This window comes from Helianthus annuus, chromosome 5 (genome assembly GCF_002127325.2).
Source record: "Helianthus annuus cultivar XRQ/B chromosome 5, HanXRQr2.0-SUNRISE, whole genome shotgun sequence".
NCBI lineage: Eukaryota > Viridiplantae > Streptophyta > Magnoliopsida > Asterales > Asteraceae > Helianthus > Helianthus annuus.
The window spans coordinates 131,187,151-131,203,876 of record NC_035437.2 but is presented as its reverse complement, the minus strand read 5'-3'; the positions used below and the strand labels follow the sequence as shown (position 1 = coordinate 131,203,876).

The window sequence follows — 16,726 nt, the reverse complement described above, 5'->3', positions numbered from 1 at the left end:
ATAAGAAGAAAAGGATCAGTTTCTCAAACCAATTTCAACCCTACGATTTGGTTCAGTCTCCAAAACAGTTTTGGTTCAGCTTAAAAACCATCCAGGTTTTTATTTGTTGCACATCTGAATTTGGCCCATTGTAACCTATAAACCTACTGCAAACCCGACCCATGTCGACCCACACCAAACCTTGAAAAATAGGGTGAAAGACGATCAAGACTTGCCTAAACCAATACAAAGAGAGAAAAACCTGACCCATTTTAACCCGCACAAAATGATCGAGACTTGTCTAAACCAATACATTTAAACCAGACCCATTTTGACCCGCACCAAAACTCGGCTATTGAATGATGTCATATATGAATATATGATTATATGATACTAACTGAAATACATAAATGAAACAGATAAACAAATGTAATAAATTTATTTAATGAAACTTCAATCAGAGTCAAAGGTCAATAATGAAAGCTTTACCTCTTCGAGGCGAGTAATCAATCTGTACCCAAGCAGGCATAGCGATCTGTAACGATTATGACTTTAGCGCATAAAATAATTGACCCACAAACAACAAAATAGCCCACTTTTACAAGTCAACTAACGTTACCAAGTACAAATCACAAAACAGCGTCAGAAATTCTCTTCTAAAAGATCAGTGATGTGGCTGTTGCTGCTGCTGATGATGATAATAACTATTTCCTGTATTGTATGTGTCGTTGGCTTCATTCCCTCCATACCCGACACCCATGTTTGACTTGTTAGGGTTCCATTGTTGACCACCACCACCTGATCTAGGGTAATTCCACTTTTGTTGCTTGAAGTATCTCTTACCAAGGGTATTAGGGTTCCTGTCCCTTGAAAAATTACAATTACGCCATGATTCTTCTTTTGGGTGTCGGTTTTCACTGCGAGGGTATAGGGGTAAAGGTGGAAAAGGGTGAAAAGTCATGCCGGGAGCAACAACCCAGCTCTCTGCGGCTGCACCTTCACCGTTTAACGTCCCTAGCTTTTTAAGGAGAGAAGATGGAAGCCCGAACGCCGTGGGTAACCGTGAATTGTATCGGTCTTGTGGTTGTCCCATGACGGCTCTACTGTGGTGAGTATCACTGGACGGTGGAGAGAATCCAGGAGGAGCATCCGCATCCACATCCATATCTTCACGATTGGTGTCGCTTGCGCCAGTGTTTGACCTGAATTCTTTCTTTGATGGAAATTGTAAATCGGGTCCCGTATCACCGGGCTGGTCCCACCGACTTTTACGTTTACGGGTCCGGGTCCGGGTCCCATCAGTGCAACTACTGACGCATGATGCAGAAGGTCCTTCAACTGAACTAATTGGCTGTTTAACAGAGTTGTCTGCAACTTCAGAAGGCCTTTTTTGTTGCAATGAGGAGCTTTTGACGTTTAAATTTTGTTGAATGTCCATCCGGTCTGGGTTTCTTTCGACCCAATTGACTCTTCGGGCCCTTGGAAGATACCGATCACGGAAATTTCGTGCGTATTGATGGACCTGTCATCCAACCATTAAAATATAGATCAAAAGGTGGGTAAAATGGGTCAATATGGGCTTGTTTGATCTTTAACAGCAAATTATTATGTAACAACACACCCTTGCAATTGTATTCGTACACATAATTTATAAAAAAAGATTAAAATTTGGATAAAAGTACCTCCTTGTCAGCATGCTCTGTCAGAGACAAAATTGATTCCTTGAAGCTGACAAAAAAAAAATCATATATCCATAATATCATAAACCAGAGTTACTGCCTAAATGTGCAAAAACCGAAAGCTGATTAACTGAACTATCAAGTATCATCACAAGCAAATTTAATTCAAAAAGTTAAAAGCATCACAATAACCAGAATTAAAAACATTTATAGTTTAAGACAACAATAACAATAATAATAATAAATTAATAATAATAATAATAATAATAATAATAATAACAATAATAATAATAATAAGAGTTAATTGCCCGGATGGTCCCTGTGATTTTACGTTTTTTCACGTTTAATCCCTACCTTTTGTAAATAGCAGGTATGCTCCCTATGGTTTGTCATTTTGTTACTCGGATAGTCCCCTGACATTTACTCAGGGGACTATCCGAGTAACAAAATGCAAACCATAGGGAGCATAAATGCTATTTCCAAACTAACTGACATCTACCCAAGGGACTATCCGAGTAACAAAATAACAAGCCATAGGGAGCATATCTGCTATTTTCAAAAGGTGGGGACTAAACGTGAAAAAACATGAAACCACAGGGGCCATCCGAGCAATTAACTCTAATAATAATAATAATAATTAACTATTAGAGTGTCCGATAGCAAATGAAATAATTTTATACCATGAGCCACTACAGGGAACAAACATAAAGTGGATAATTAAAATTTGTTCAGACCTTTCAACTCCAGGAAGAGAAGATTTTAAGATATTATCCAGCGTGAGAATCTTTATTTCAGCCAGATACTCAAAAACCTGCATGAAAATAATCCAAATTTAAAGGGATGGCTAGAATGATCAAGTATGAAATGCAATTATAGCCCCTTTTAGTCAGTCAACAACTTGTCGCTAAATTTACCTTGAGAAGCTTTCTCAATATTGGAGTCTTATTGAACACTTTTCTATAACGCTTCAGTAAAATGTGTAGCATTTGCAGACCTGTAAAGCGTGAAAGAAGAAAAAAAAATCATAAAAAAATGTTTAAGTAACAAATATCGAAGAGAGAGTAATATTAACTATACCATTCTTGTTAATTATATCAAGCAAAACTGTTCGAGACTTTGTTCTCAGGAGTGCATCTAGGATCATAGAAAGGTCTCTATTGCTGAAACAGTTACATTTGTCGCTTTAGTGTTCACTTTTTTTTCAAATATATTTATTCAACAACATTTAAAATCTCAAAATAACCTTTGAATTCCTTCCCCATTGCCACCATTAGCAGTTAAGCATAAAAGTGTCAGATAGCCCTTCCAAGCATCCTTCAATACAAACATACGTCAAAAATCAAACAGATTGAAAATTTTACATAAACAGAACTAAAAAAGAAAAAAGACGAGCAATATAGTTTGTGTACTTACTCTCCGTTTGCTTATACCACCTTTAGTTAAAAGAATATTGAGCGCCTCTTCAACTGCATACCAAGCAGGAAACTTTTTAACACTTGATCATAAAACCAAAAAAAATCAAACCGAAACAGAAAAAACCGATTTAACCAAACTGAAATTTACGGTTCGGCCTAGTTATCGATAGCGAATAGCGGTCAATAGCGACAGACGACCTATATGCTACGTAGCGATAGCGACGAAATAGTGCCCGCTATTTCGTGTATAGCGATAAGGTAGTAGAAAATTTTAAAAATAAAAATATAGCTACTTATAATTATATACATATATTATAATGTTAATTTTATACTTTATATTTATAGATTTGTAAGTTTAAGAGTCAAATGTAAACTAGTAAAGATAGAGGGGGGTAAATGTTAAAATGCACAAACTAATTTCACTCTTTTTATATGTAATCTTTTTATGTAAACATTTACAAGTTAGAGAATAAATATAAACTACAGAAAGATTGAGGGGGTAAACTGTAAAACTGCAAACTAATTTAAACCTAAAATAGCTAGATCGTCACCCCCAATTCTAACCTCCGCCGTCGTCCAGAACTCCAGATCTGTCTACGAGGCCATGATATACAGAAAAGCACCGGAAAAACTACTATGAATGCCATCAAAACAAGGTATCACTTCTTTCTTTCCTATCAATTTGAGCCTCCGGTTTCCTTCTTCCTCGTTTCCGGCAGAAGTTTCAGCACCGGCGCCGGAATTCGCCGCCGGACGTCGCTATTTGATCCATATGTGGTCGCATAGTACCTTGTAGCGGCAAACGGCCGCGTCGCTACGCAATTCGCGATTGCGTCCGCTATGGACGCTATTGATAACTATGCGGTTCGGTTACAGTTTTACAATTTTTGAAAACCGAAAAAAAACCGAACCTAATAACCCCAAATAAAATTTCTTAATGTTTGTTATATATTGATTTAAAAATTATTAGTTCTATTCTTGGATGTTTAGTAAATTTATAATAAAAACATTAACATGTTTATCTATTTTTTAAATGATTTATCCATCGCCTACAAAAAATAACAAAAATTAAATGATTTCCATCATCATCATCATAATACTCAGTAAATCCCACCAATAGCAAAGCTAAGGTAGGGTCTGAGGAGGGTAAGATGTAGACAGCCTTACCTCTACCCCGTAGGAATAGAGAGGTTGTTTCCAGTGAGACCCCCAGCTCGATAGTAGTTTTGCATCAAGCCTTGGACGTAAGGCACATAACACTTAGCAATCGGGACAAAGGCCGATTAGTGCATGTAACCCCTTGTCTTTCGGCTATCAACTCCACCACATGATGCATGATTAACCGTCTGCCACTTTTAACATTATTTTCACGAAATTAGTAAAATAACGTTAAAATTGGTGCAATTTCACTTTTGTTCCAGGAGGGCCCACACATATATACATTATATGCCCACACAAATAACGTTAAAATGATTTCAAAAGTATTATAAATGAAAATGTCTTAATAAAAATTTTAGAGAAACATAAAAATAGATTAGAAGGTTAGGTTTATGTGAACAATATTAATTAAAAAGGTTAAATATAATAACTCAATGTAAACATCTAAAAAAGATTCTTGAATCTTGGATTATACTTTTTATTTTTGAATCTCACGTAATTTTGTTCCAAAAACCAAAAAACTGAACCAGTTGCTAAAAGCGAAAAAAACCAAAACCAAAACCAAAACCAAAAAAACCGAAAACCAAACCGTGCACACCCCTAATATACAAATTTCATAAGAAAATGGAAACAAATAATGAAAGATCAGTACCTGCTTCAAATCGGCCAGTTAAGTTATCAACCTCTATCTTTTTGGGTTTTTGAGGCACTACAGGTGGCTTCGCCTCTATCTCTGTTTGCTTGCTTTTTGATTTCCCTCTCTTCACCGCTGATGATGGAGAATGTACTTTCGAGCGAGATTTCGGCTTTAAAACGGTACACTTTTTATCATTTGTGTGAGATTTAGGTTTCTTCTTTGAATCAACGTCTTCTGGTAACAAGTTAACCGAGCTTACATTCTCATTTTGTTTATTTGTTTCACTCTTCACTATGAAAGAAGTATCAAGTGGTTGCACACAAGATGACAATAGTTCCTCTGTATGCTCTATTTTACTTTCAGGTGCTGATGTGGCAGGTGAAACTTCTCTTTCTGTAGATTCAACCAGAATTGCAGGATCTTCGTTTTTCTCATCCGTGACAAACAAAGAATCTGGACTTTGATTGCTTTCCACGTCATTTATGAAATTACTTTCGGTATTCACTGTCTCAACGATCATATTATCCAGCTTAGTGTTATTGTTCTCATGGAAGGTAACAGGTTGAGGATATTCATCATCAGAATCTCCCAGAACAACTGTTTCGTCATTTAGTGGATCACCACCGATAACGCCCCGACACCTAGATGACCCACATACACATTTTTTAGCAGCAGCTCCGAAAACCCTTACGTAGTTGTAATCAAATGTCAGTTCTTCCCCCTGCAAAAAAAAAATGCTGAAGTGTAAGTTAACCAAATTAAAAACAAAGAGTGCCAAAGTGACATTTTGAACAATACAAAGTATTTTGGCGTCAGATTGGATTTTAGTGGAAAAATAGTACATGGTAACAGATGTGCATACCTTCTTAATATCCCTAATTGCAAAAAGTCCAATGCAAACTTCGCCATTGACCATCCACTGGTAAGAAAAAGCACAAAGTGGTAAATTGATCATTTCAATAAATTAAACATACACCTGCAAGTATCAAGCTCTAAACTAACCAATCAGAAGTGCATAAAACCTAAAGTCTGAAAGCTAAGTTTGCATAAAAACATTATGATAAGTACAAACCTTTTCAGTGCGACAATTTGGTTCACAGCTGTGATTTATGAAACGGCCCAAATTTCCTTTGGCACAAGCATCTATTACCTGAAATAAGGAATCAAAGTAAAAAATGTGAATAACAGTATAAAACTACACGAGTAACGAACATGAAATTATGTGTTTTTACTTTGTTACACAAGTTATGTTTATGATGTTAACGTCACTAGACATAGACAAAAAAAGAGTATGTCTCAGACGTTACGGTGTAAAGTCGTAAAAGTAATTTAGAGAGTGGTGTAAAGTCATAAAGTAATTTAGACACTAACGTGGTCAGGCATAGATAAAAGAAAGTATAATAATGTGTCGCATGTTGTGGTGTAAAGTCGTAAAAGTAATCTAAACAAAAAGAGATGTCAAGTTATTAAGTAGAAAAGGTTGGAGGGTCAAAGTTGTCAATTACCAAAAGTTAGAAGTGAATGTGTAACTTACTTTAAGATGAGGGTTAATAGTGTTTCATGTCAAAAGTTGAGGGTTAAAAGAGAAAGATTGTCAAAAGTTGAAAGTTAAAAGAGAAAGACTGCCGAAAGTTGAGGGTTAAAAAGGAAAGATTGTCGAAAGCTGAAGGGTTAAAAGAGAAATGTCCACCGACCTTTCTCTTTAAGATATAGTAAATAAATAGTTACTGCATAAAGGGCGTCTATTGTTTTCCTTTGTATCCAATTCCGAAAGAAAATATTGATTGTTCAACTATGATGATGAAGTAACAGAATCGAAACCGACAAACCTCACTGCCGTTCAATGTCATAAAATAGAAATGCTTATGACCCTTTGAAGCATATTGTTTTTGCCGGGCCTCATAAGCATGCATATCAAGCACCTACAAAAATCAGAAAACAAAAGAAAGAACAAAATCGGAAACCATATTATCAAACAAAAGAAAACTATGAAATAAAGCAAGTCGACATGTTAGTGCGTTACCTCCCCAACATATTCAATAAGAAACCTTCCTTTGGGGATGTCCTCTTGCAACTGAAGCCCATGTCCCTTTTTTCCAGTCGGGAAACATTTCAGTTTCGAATATTTGCGTTTCTGGAACTGCAGTCATAAAAATGTAAGTTTTGTAAGTTGTAACCTCTTTCAGAAAAAAGGAGCAATGTAAGCTAAAAAACTGATAGAAAAACGAATAAAAACCTGTTGATTTGAACATAAATCGCCACATGGGCATGTTCCTTTTACACATTCTATGTTCAGCATCCTATTGAGGCATTCATCACGACACCCCATGCGGCCATCAAGTGGAGGTTTGCAATGGCAAACCATAACCTAACATGCATTAATGAAGAATACACGTTACTTTAATCCACAAGCACTATTTTCTCAGTTAACAGTAACAGCTCTTAAAAGAAACAAGTAATCTAACCTCATCAATGGGTTGATTTTTACGATTGCGATGCAGAAACATGTTCGTCTTAATAAGCTTCCACAAGGATTGTGGAGGATGAGGAACTGCAACACGGTATAGACACTTCACTGCTTAGAAATAGCTTAATAATGACTTAATGTAGAGGTGGACAGGTGGCAATTTCTACCCATTTACCAACAATTGTGTCGCTTTGGTTACATTTTTATCCCTAGCAGGTCAGACAGATTAATCTATACATACTTAGCTACAAACGAACTTTGTCAAATGGGTCGCTTCGGAAGTCATACACAGTGTATTCAAAAGCATAACAAAGACAATAAGCACCTGTAGCTTGCTTTTGAGGCAACTGACTGGAGTTCCCTCGAGTATTATTACAAGCATCTTCCTCACAAGATGCTTCAGATAATTCCAACTCCTCGTTAATGTCAGCGTTTGATTTCTCTTGTGGAATTGAGCAGTCTGCAAAAGTTTTATCCTGGTTGTCCTTGCAAATCCTTCATATTAGACAAATCAAAAACTATTAATAATGTCTGATTAAAACTAATAAATTTAAACCAAGTAAAACTTATAAACTTATAAATTACCATCTGCATTCTGTTGACTCGATGGAATCCGCAAGTACAGCTGATATACGTCTCCATTTATGACAATCGTCACAACACACCCAAGCACTTCGTGGGACCGTATTTGAGTTGGATAAAGGCCCATCATTTATTTCAAGACTTCCTACAAAAGATAATTGAACCTTAGAACCATAGCTAATGGAAAAAAGTAACATATAAAAACATAAAACGTTTAAAAAAAACCTGTTACTGGATGAGTTTGTGTATCATAGTATGTCTGGTTGTTGTCACCACTCTTATCCTTAATGTCCCCCTTAGATATTGAATTAGATGGTGATGTTCTCTGTTGACCATTGGTTCTGTTCTTATTTACTGACGAATTTGACTTTGAACTTTTATGAAGATGTTGACCATTGGATACTGACTCCACTGACTCAATCACAGCAGTGCTACAATCAGCTTTCACGACACTTTCAACCGTCGACATGTCCATGGAAACCGCAACTTCAGTTTGATGAAATGATGCAACGGGTCCCACTGGCCATGATCCTTCGATTTGTTTTTCAGATAATAAAACATCGTTAACGATTTCTGGACTAGGTATTCCGCTCGCAACACCACAATCATCTAATTGATGAGAGATACAATCTTTTGAAGAAACCCTAATGTCTTCTGTAATATTAACATTAACTTGAGTATCTGGAATCACGTTAATGACTTCCGAGTCGGGTGACGTTCCGGGATCTAAGCACCGGTTTTCAATTCCTTCTCTTTCTGCAAGACGCACGTCACTAACAGGTGACTTTGATGATACAGTCCCGTCATCCGGATTCTCATTAGAAGCCCTAAAAACCTCTTTTTCAAAACTTTCGGGTATATTACTTTGTAAATTGGAAGCTTCTAACTTAACCTCCCTGTAACTTTCAAGTTCTTTTTCCATATCGGGTATCGTATTTATTTGGCAATTTTGGATAGCCACTGTCGACAATTTAAGCTTCAACAGAAGGCCCTTGTTTGAAGCTTTGGATTCGCCTTCTGACGTTTGTACGCTTTTACTCACAGAATCGGTATCCCTCTTTCCTCCTCTATGCGATGTTCTTCCCTTTGGGTCAACATTCGTTTCTGCATTTTGCGTAAATATTTCATCGATTTTCCCAACAAATCCCCAAGCTGAAGAACGAACAGGTCTGGACAAATTACTTCTTTGCCCTTTTCCAACATCTGCAGTAAGTAAATCTACCACTGGCCTCTTTCCAGAATTTCTTCTGCTTTTTCTTGCAGGCGTTTTGGTATTACTTTTCTGGTTTGATGAACTCTTGCGAGTACTTCTTCGACTCGATGAACGTTTAACTTCATTAACCGTATTTCCATTATCTATTACATCAGTGTCTCTCAAATCAGACGATTCGGTTAACACAAGAGAGTTCAAAGGGTCAACAAGGGCCTCTGTTTTTAAAAGATTTTGTTCATCCAGATTGTCACAGGGCTCAGGCTTGGGCTCAGGCCCAACGACTGGAAAGGGCTCAGATGGTTCGAAGAAAGCTGATAGATCGTCAGGGAAATAATTGGGGTCCATAGTAGACACGAGCTCATTAAAGTCACATGAAGGGTGGTGTGCATTTTCCGCTGGTAAACTATCAGAATCGTTACTGGCCATCAACAACTCGTTTATTGAAAAATGGCAAACTGACTTTGAATGGTTCAAGCACTATGAACCATCAGCTTGCTTCACAACAAGCATTACTACTCTACAATAGAAGTTAAAAAAATACATGTAAGCATATTTTCTTAATTCATGCTTCAAGTTTAACAAACTGTATAATTATATACATATTACATAATAAAACATATATATGTGTTCGTGTGTTTGAAAACTCATTGTATAGTAAGTGATGCATCTATAATCCATATACGATTGTTATGTAAAAGTCATAAAAAACCATGGACCATGGTTATGTATTGTATGTTATCGGTGCATCAATTTTTCTACTGTATTTCAAGTTTTATCTCTTTAAAATTGAACATGTATATGTTAAAACAGACCATTCTATGCACATACATACGATGTGTACTGATGTTGGTGCATCAAAATTTCCAATCATATTTCAAGTTTATCTCTTCATATAATAGACATACACAAATAGAAACACATACATACATATACATATATGCACACACACATATACACAATCAATATTTCTAGCTTTTGAGTCAACTGTCCCTCAAGTCAACTCATCCTGCAATACATACCTAATTATCCAAAACTATAGCTAAAAGAATGTGAAAGTGAATGTGAATGTGAAGACTAAATTCTATCTAGTATGAAAACAAAAGCAAAAATCAACTGTTAATAATAACAAAATAGAAATCAAGAAACACACAAACAAATTAAAACACCAACAAAAAAAACCCTAGAAATCAAACCCCTAAACGCCCAAATTAAAACCAAAAACCTAACCGATTGACTGCATTCGGTGGTGAATGCAGCATCAGAATATAACAATACGATAAACATTGACCCACCGACACATAAAACCAGAGGAATTCATGAAATAAATAGGGCTCAAAGATGATCGTACCTGAATAAAACGGAAACAGTAAAGCAAAATCACGAATTGGAAGCTTCGGATTGAATTAGTGATTGTGTGAATTATTTGGAATTGGAGGAATATGAGAGAGTTTTAGAGAGAGAAAGAAAAGGGGGGTTGGCGCCGTAGAGAGAGAAACACGTTTGGGTTTGGGGGAAATTGGGAAGAAAGGTCTGCGACCCCAAAACGTATTTGTGTGTGTTTGGAATACATAAAGCTTGTTTGGAACTAGTTATTATAATATACATTCTTTGGGTATTTTAGGGGTTTAGATGAGTTAGTTTAAGTATTTGCGGTACGGTACTAGTTTGGTATGGGTAAATTGAATGGTATGGGTAAATTGAATGAAAGTAAAAAATATAAAAATGAATACCGGTATTGATGTTGTTATGATAAAAGAAATTGTGTATTACAAAATTAAAAAATATATATATCTACAACAGTATAATTATGCAAAAAATTCAATCGTGCTATGTTGAAAATGATATCAATACATGTTTTACATTGATAGAAAACCATAAAAGCAAATACCGATATTGATTATTGGTTCTGATGGTATTGATACATGTTCCGGTATTGATCGGTTGGTATCGGTTCATTATGGGTTCGGTACTTGTACTCGTATAGTTTAGGATACAAGAAAAAGTTTTTTTACAATGATTCATCACATAAAAGTTGGCTAACGTAACCAAGAAAATAAAGTTGTGTTTTACAAGACGTGGTAACCGTCTTGACTGTAAGGATGAGGGGATGTCTTTTTTTTCAAAACTTTAGTTCAATTGTAGATATAAAAACGAATAGCAATACTAATTTTGATATTACCGATGTTGGTAGCGATGTTGTCTGATGTAAAAAGAGTTGGCATGATTGCATATTCATTTTTTAAGTTACTGAACGAAAATTATTAGAAAAAAAATCAAGAGTAAATTGCGGTTTTGGTCCCTATGATTTAGTATTTATTGCTATTATTTACAAAATCCAAATCTCTTGCAATTTTAATACCAATATTTTTATTTTATTTCGGTTTTAGTCCACTATACTAACTCCATCCAAGTTAAATCCTTGTCACATGTTAGGCATGTGCAGGGGTATTTTTGGCAATAACCATTCAAATGAAAAAGCTTAAAATCAACTTTGTAAAACCCTCTTTTTTTAATGCTCACGCACATAAGAAGAGCAAATTAGCCACACGACGTTTCATGTTTCGGAGTAGGCAACTTGCTTCATTGATAAGAGTAGTGAAAGGTTTAGTTTGTAAAGAACGAATGACCGATATTGTCTAATAGGGTGAGTAGAGTAGTGCGAGCAGAGCCGGCTCAAAAAAGTTGTAGGCCTAAAGCGGATAAAAAAATTGAGGCCCTTTTCATAAAAAAAAAATAAAAGAAAAAAATTGTTTTGGATCCTATTATTCATATATGGTATCTGTGTATACATAATTATAGATCATAAATCTCAATATCAATAATCTTAAATCCAAGATCACCTAAATATGATATGTTTTTTTTTTTTTGTAGAATTTGAGGTCCTGTGGAAGTGGTGGCCCAAAGCGCTTGCTTTATTTCACTCCCCTTGAGCTGACCTGAGTGCGAGTAACTCAGCCCTCAAAACAGAGAGGCACGATTGGAATTCAAACAACGCTGTTATTTTAATATGTGTAGATATAATATATGTATTTTAAAGTGTCACATTAAGCCAAGCAAGAGCTAAAGGAATACACATCAGCTAAGGAATCAAAGTGTTCTCATTTATTATTAGAAAAATCCTGGATATCAACTTCTACTTCTTTGCTCGAGGTTTAACTGATACAAATCTTATCTAGGGTTTCTTCAAAGAGTGGAGATGAAACAATAACTTGTCAAAGATTAAACACGTTTGAGTTTTGTAAATAACTAGGTTATGCGCCACCCGCGGTTGCGGGGCGCTAGACCGAATATTTCTTAATTTAATAACATGTACGTCTTTTTGTCGGTTAGTTATACATGCTATTTATAACACGGTATCAAAAAATATACATGAAGTTAACCAATTAAAGAAAATTTGTGCCATAGTTATGATAAAAAAAAATAACTAAAACGGTGACAGACGTGTAATTTAGAGTTGGGGCAAAAGAATAATTTGTCAGGACCAATTAGCGAGTGTTAGGCAGCTGTTTGGCACGAATAAAAACAAAATTGAGTCAACCAAGTAAAATAAAACGCTACCATGGTTTTGCTCACAAAAAACGATGGCAAGATTGCAATTTTTAGCTGAGGTAAGATCGTAATCTTTTAATGGAGGTAAAATAATATTTTTTACTGGGGCAAAAAAAGTTATTATTTTGAATTGGGGGGGGGGGGGATCGTAATTTTTAGCTTGGTGCAAAAGCACAGTTTTATTTTGAACTGATGGCCAAATCGTAATTTTAAACTGGGAACAAAATCGTAATTTGGCAGGACCCTAGTTGGGGGCAAAAACAGAATTTTGTTTGAACTTGGGGCAAAATCACATTTTTTAACTGTGACAACCCTCGTAATTACATGTATCCGTACGATTATTTAATAAAAATTAAAGTGTTTGATGACTGTCCTGAATTATTTAGCTGCTCTCTGATTACTGTGTTATACTTACATGTGCGTGTTAGCATACTAGTAGTATGCAGAAAACTTGACTAAATGGTCCTGAATATTTTCCTATGTGTTAGGAATAAATTGTGTTACAAAGATATATGAATAAGACGCCTTGCGGAATAACTAAACACTTTAACAGAACAGTATCCGACCGAACAACCGGACATTACCCGGGACACCAAATATTTGTCTAACACACTGTGTTATTATTTCTTGACTAGTTATGATCCCCGTATATCATAACACCCGCTAAATTTCCCTACAAACTAATATATGGAAAATTATACTTGGAAGTAACTAGTATTTACCATCTAGTTGAAATTTTACATCAAGACCCCCTCCCCCCTTTGAAATTTCGGCCATATCCATGGGGGACCCACCATATCTCTTACATATCTCTTTAAATCTCTACATAATCTTCTAAGATCACATTTCTTACAACACTCAACATCTCTCCCTCTCCTCCCTCATGAACCGTCCATCCACCATACTCCACATATTTGAGAAGATTTTATCTTATTTGTTATTGGATTACTTGCTTGTGTAAGTGTCCAAGATATGTGAATGATGATTATAAGTAAGTCTTGAGATCACAACCATCATTCTCTAGATTACACACTCAAACTCCCACTCTCTCTCTCTCAATTCGGTTCCTCCATAACCGAAACCCATCACCACCACTTCCAATCATCTATCTCTTCCATTAACAAGTTCATTCTAAGCTTGAAGTTCATCCATGGAAGGTGCAACATGAAGGACTTTCTAAGGAGCTTGTTCTAGTCTTTTTCACCATCATATTCTCAATAGATTCTACCCTAGCTATAAGCTAGTAGACGTGATTGGCCGACCTTGACTGTTAGCTATATTTGAGAATCTAACCGAGCAAACCGAGGTGAGTTCACACACTTTCTAAGGCATGGGATTCCGGTGGTTTGGGAATGGGTTAAAGAACTTAAAATTGAATCTACATATCCTCCTTGGGTAGGATATGTACGGCCATCCTCCTTAGGTAGGATGCCAATATTATTCCTGCGTATTCTCCTTGGGTAGAACTACGTACGTTCGTCCTCCTTGGGTAGGACAACAACTTTAAAACTTACTAGACAAAACTCTATCATAAGTCCCTCATTTTATATCGACTTAATCGCCGAGGCCAATGGCGAGCGGGTCATTAGTTAATAGCGCTATTAGGTTTAACAAACCTCACACCGTGCCAGTCGGACGGGCGTGTACTAATGGACTATGGCAAACCATCAGTGATGATAGACACTGATGTAGGGCACAACTTACTTGCGTAGTAGTCGATATCATACGGTCTAGTGGTTCACATGGGGAAGCCCCCACTAATCATGGAAATGGTTTGGGTAATAAAGAATGAACTGGTTAATCTTACTTTCAACTACGGGGTAACCCCCACGGCAATTACGCCAACGAGAGACAAACCACGTTTGCAGAAACAACTCAAAACTAAACAACTAAACGTGAACTCACTCAACTTTGTTGTTGACTCGTTGTTACATGCCTTACAGGTCGTTAAATGCTTGGAGCTTGCATATGGAGGTGGTCGTTGTGGGATGCGAACTGATATGTCCCGTATTTAATAAATAAACTTTATGAACTTATTAACCTACGTTTTGGACTTTAAACTTATGAACTATGGACTATGTTTTGAACTTATGTTTTATGCTTCCGCTGTTAAACTAAAATCGGTTTACTTCCTTTTGGTCACCAATCGTATTGTGTTTGGTTTTATTTACTTAATTATGTTGTTCGATATGATTGGTGGCTCGATCCTGGTCACGTCACGCCTCCAAGCGGTGGTACTCCGCATGGTGGATTTTGGGGGTGTGACAGATTGGTATCAGAGCCATTGGTTATAGTGAACTTGGTTTTAAAAAGGGAAAAGATTTTTGATAAAACCAGACTATAACCTGTACAGTGCTCAACGATCCACAACGACGCTTTGCTCCACGTGCAAGACCCGACACAATATGTGGTATGAATTATGTTATATTGTCGGTTAGATAGCTCACACTGTGTATTAGTTAACGTGATAACTGCTACTTGAACCTTGTGTGCTTACTCTCTACTGTCGTCCCACACTTACGCACTTTCACGACACTTTTCTCACTTACGTTGCTTCGTGATGAAGATCATGAGCGGACGCGGAGGACGTATCAACCTCACTCAAGCCCAGTTGACGGCTCTGATCAACAAACGAGTTGCTGAGGCACTCGCAGCTGTTCCTGCAGGAGGTATAACCTGCTACTTCGACCTATCTTAGGACGTTTAGATCTTACCTTCGCAAACCTACCCTCGTGCTTAACCTTGTCATTTATTCTCGCACCACAGGTCAACATGCTCAGCCTCCTGTGTGCACATTCAAAACCTTCATGGATTGCCGACCTAGCACTTTCAGCGGCACAGAAGGTGCTGTAGGCCTTCTTCACTGGTTTGAAAAACTTGAGTCAGTTTTCGAGATGTGCGAATGCCCCGAAGACCGTAGGGTGAAATATGCTACCGGAACGCTTGAAGGAGCTGCGTTAACCTGGTGGAAGGCGCAGGTTCAACTACTAGGACTGGCAGTTGCTAATGCCACACCATGGAACGGTTTCAAAGAACTGATTAGAGAAGAGTACTGCAGTCGTGACGACATCCATAAGCTGGAGGTAGAATTTTTCAATCTGAAGATGACTGGGTCTGAAATCGAGGCATACACGAAGAGGTCAAACGAGCTGGCCATCCTGTGCCCCACTATGGTGGACCCTCCCTACAAACGCATTGAGCTGTACCTTAAGGGCTTGGTGCCAGAAATTCAAAGCCACGTAACCTCAGCTAACCTTGGCACTATACAGCAAATCGTCAAGTTGGCTCATCGTCTCACTGATCAGGCAGTTGAGCAGAACAAACTGCCCAAACGTATTAGCGCCACTACTTCTGATGCTCCCAACGACAATAAGCGCAAGTGGGGTGGAAATCTGGGCAAGGGTTCTACTTCAGCTCAATCTCAGCAGCGAAAGACAGATGAGTACAGGAGCCCCAGTCAGCAGTCATCTGGAAATCAAGGTCAGGGTGGGTACAAGGGAAATCACCCTAAGTGCAATCGATGTAATATGCACCACAGCGGCCAGTGCAACAAGGGTCGTTGTCAGAGATGTCACAAGCTGGGTCACAAAGCCAAAGATTGCAGGAGCCCACGTCCTGTGAATCAGAATCGCCAACAACAACAACAGGCTCCACAGAACCACCAGCAGCAGCCTCAGCAGGGAAATAAAGGTTGCTTTCAGTGTGGCGCTGAAGGCCACTTTAAAAGGAACTGCCCCCAGCTGAACCAAAACCAGAATCAGAACAACCCAAGAAACGGGAATCATAATGGGAACAACAATGGAGGCAACAACGGGGGTAACAATAATGGCAATGGCGCCCAGGGTCGTGTATTCGTGATTGGTCAGGGAGAAGCAAGGAACGACCCCAACGTTGTGATGGGTAAGTTTCTTCTGGATGATTTCTTTGTTACTGTTTTATTTGATTCGGGTGCCGATACTAGCTACGTGTCCTTAGAAGTTAGCCAAATGCTTAAGCGTACTCCAACACTTTTGAACACCAAGCACATCATAGAGTTAGTAAATGGCA

General features: G+C 37.5%; 1 protein-coding gene across 2 annotated transcripts; it reads right to left on the bottom strand.

Moving 5' to 3' along the window:
• Positions 1-393: 393 nt before the first annotated feature.
• On the bottom strand, positions 394-10,695 carry LOC110941305 (histone-lysine N-methyltransferase ASHH2). Of its 2 annotated transcripts, none has more exons than XM_022182924.2 (18): positions 10,479-10,695; positions 8,143-9,647; positions 7,921-8,062; positions 7,661-7,830; positions 7,334-7,419; positions 7,105-7,236; positions 6,892-7,008; positions 6,698-6,790; positions 5,941-6,018; positions 5,731-5,787; positions 4,884-5,589; positions 3,072-3,124; positions 2,902-2,972; positions 2,736-2,818; positions 2,573-2,652; positions 2,393-2,469; positions 1,662-1,707; positions 394-1,501 (listed from the first exon to the last, which is right to left on the bottom strand). In XM_022182924.2, exons 2-18 carry the CDS (start codon positions 9,554-9,556, stop codon positions 644-646), a joined length of 4,263 nt encoding a protein of 1,420 aa, XP_022038616.1. In that variant the 5' UTR covers positions 9,557-9,647; positions 10,479-10,695; the 3' UTR covers positions 394-643. The 2 variants fall into 2 exon arrangements, with proteins under 2 accessions (XP_022038616.1, XP_022038617.1); XM_022182925.2 differs by having other exon boundaries at positions 8,143-9,642.
• Between the last annotated feature and the right edge of the window lie 6,031 nt (positions 10,696-16,726).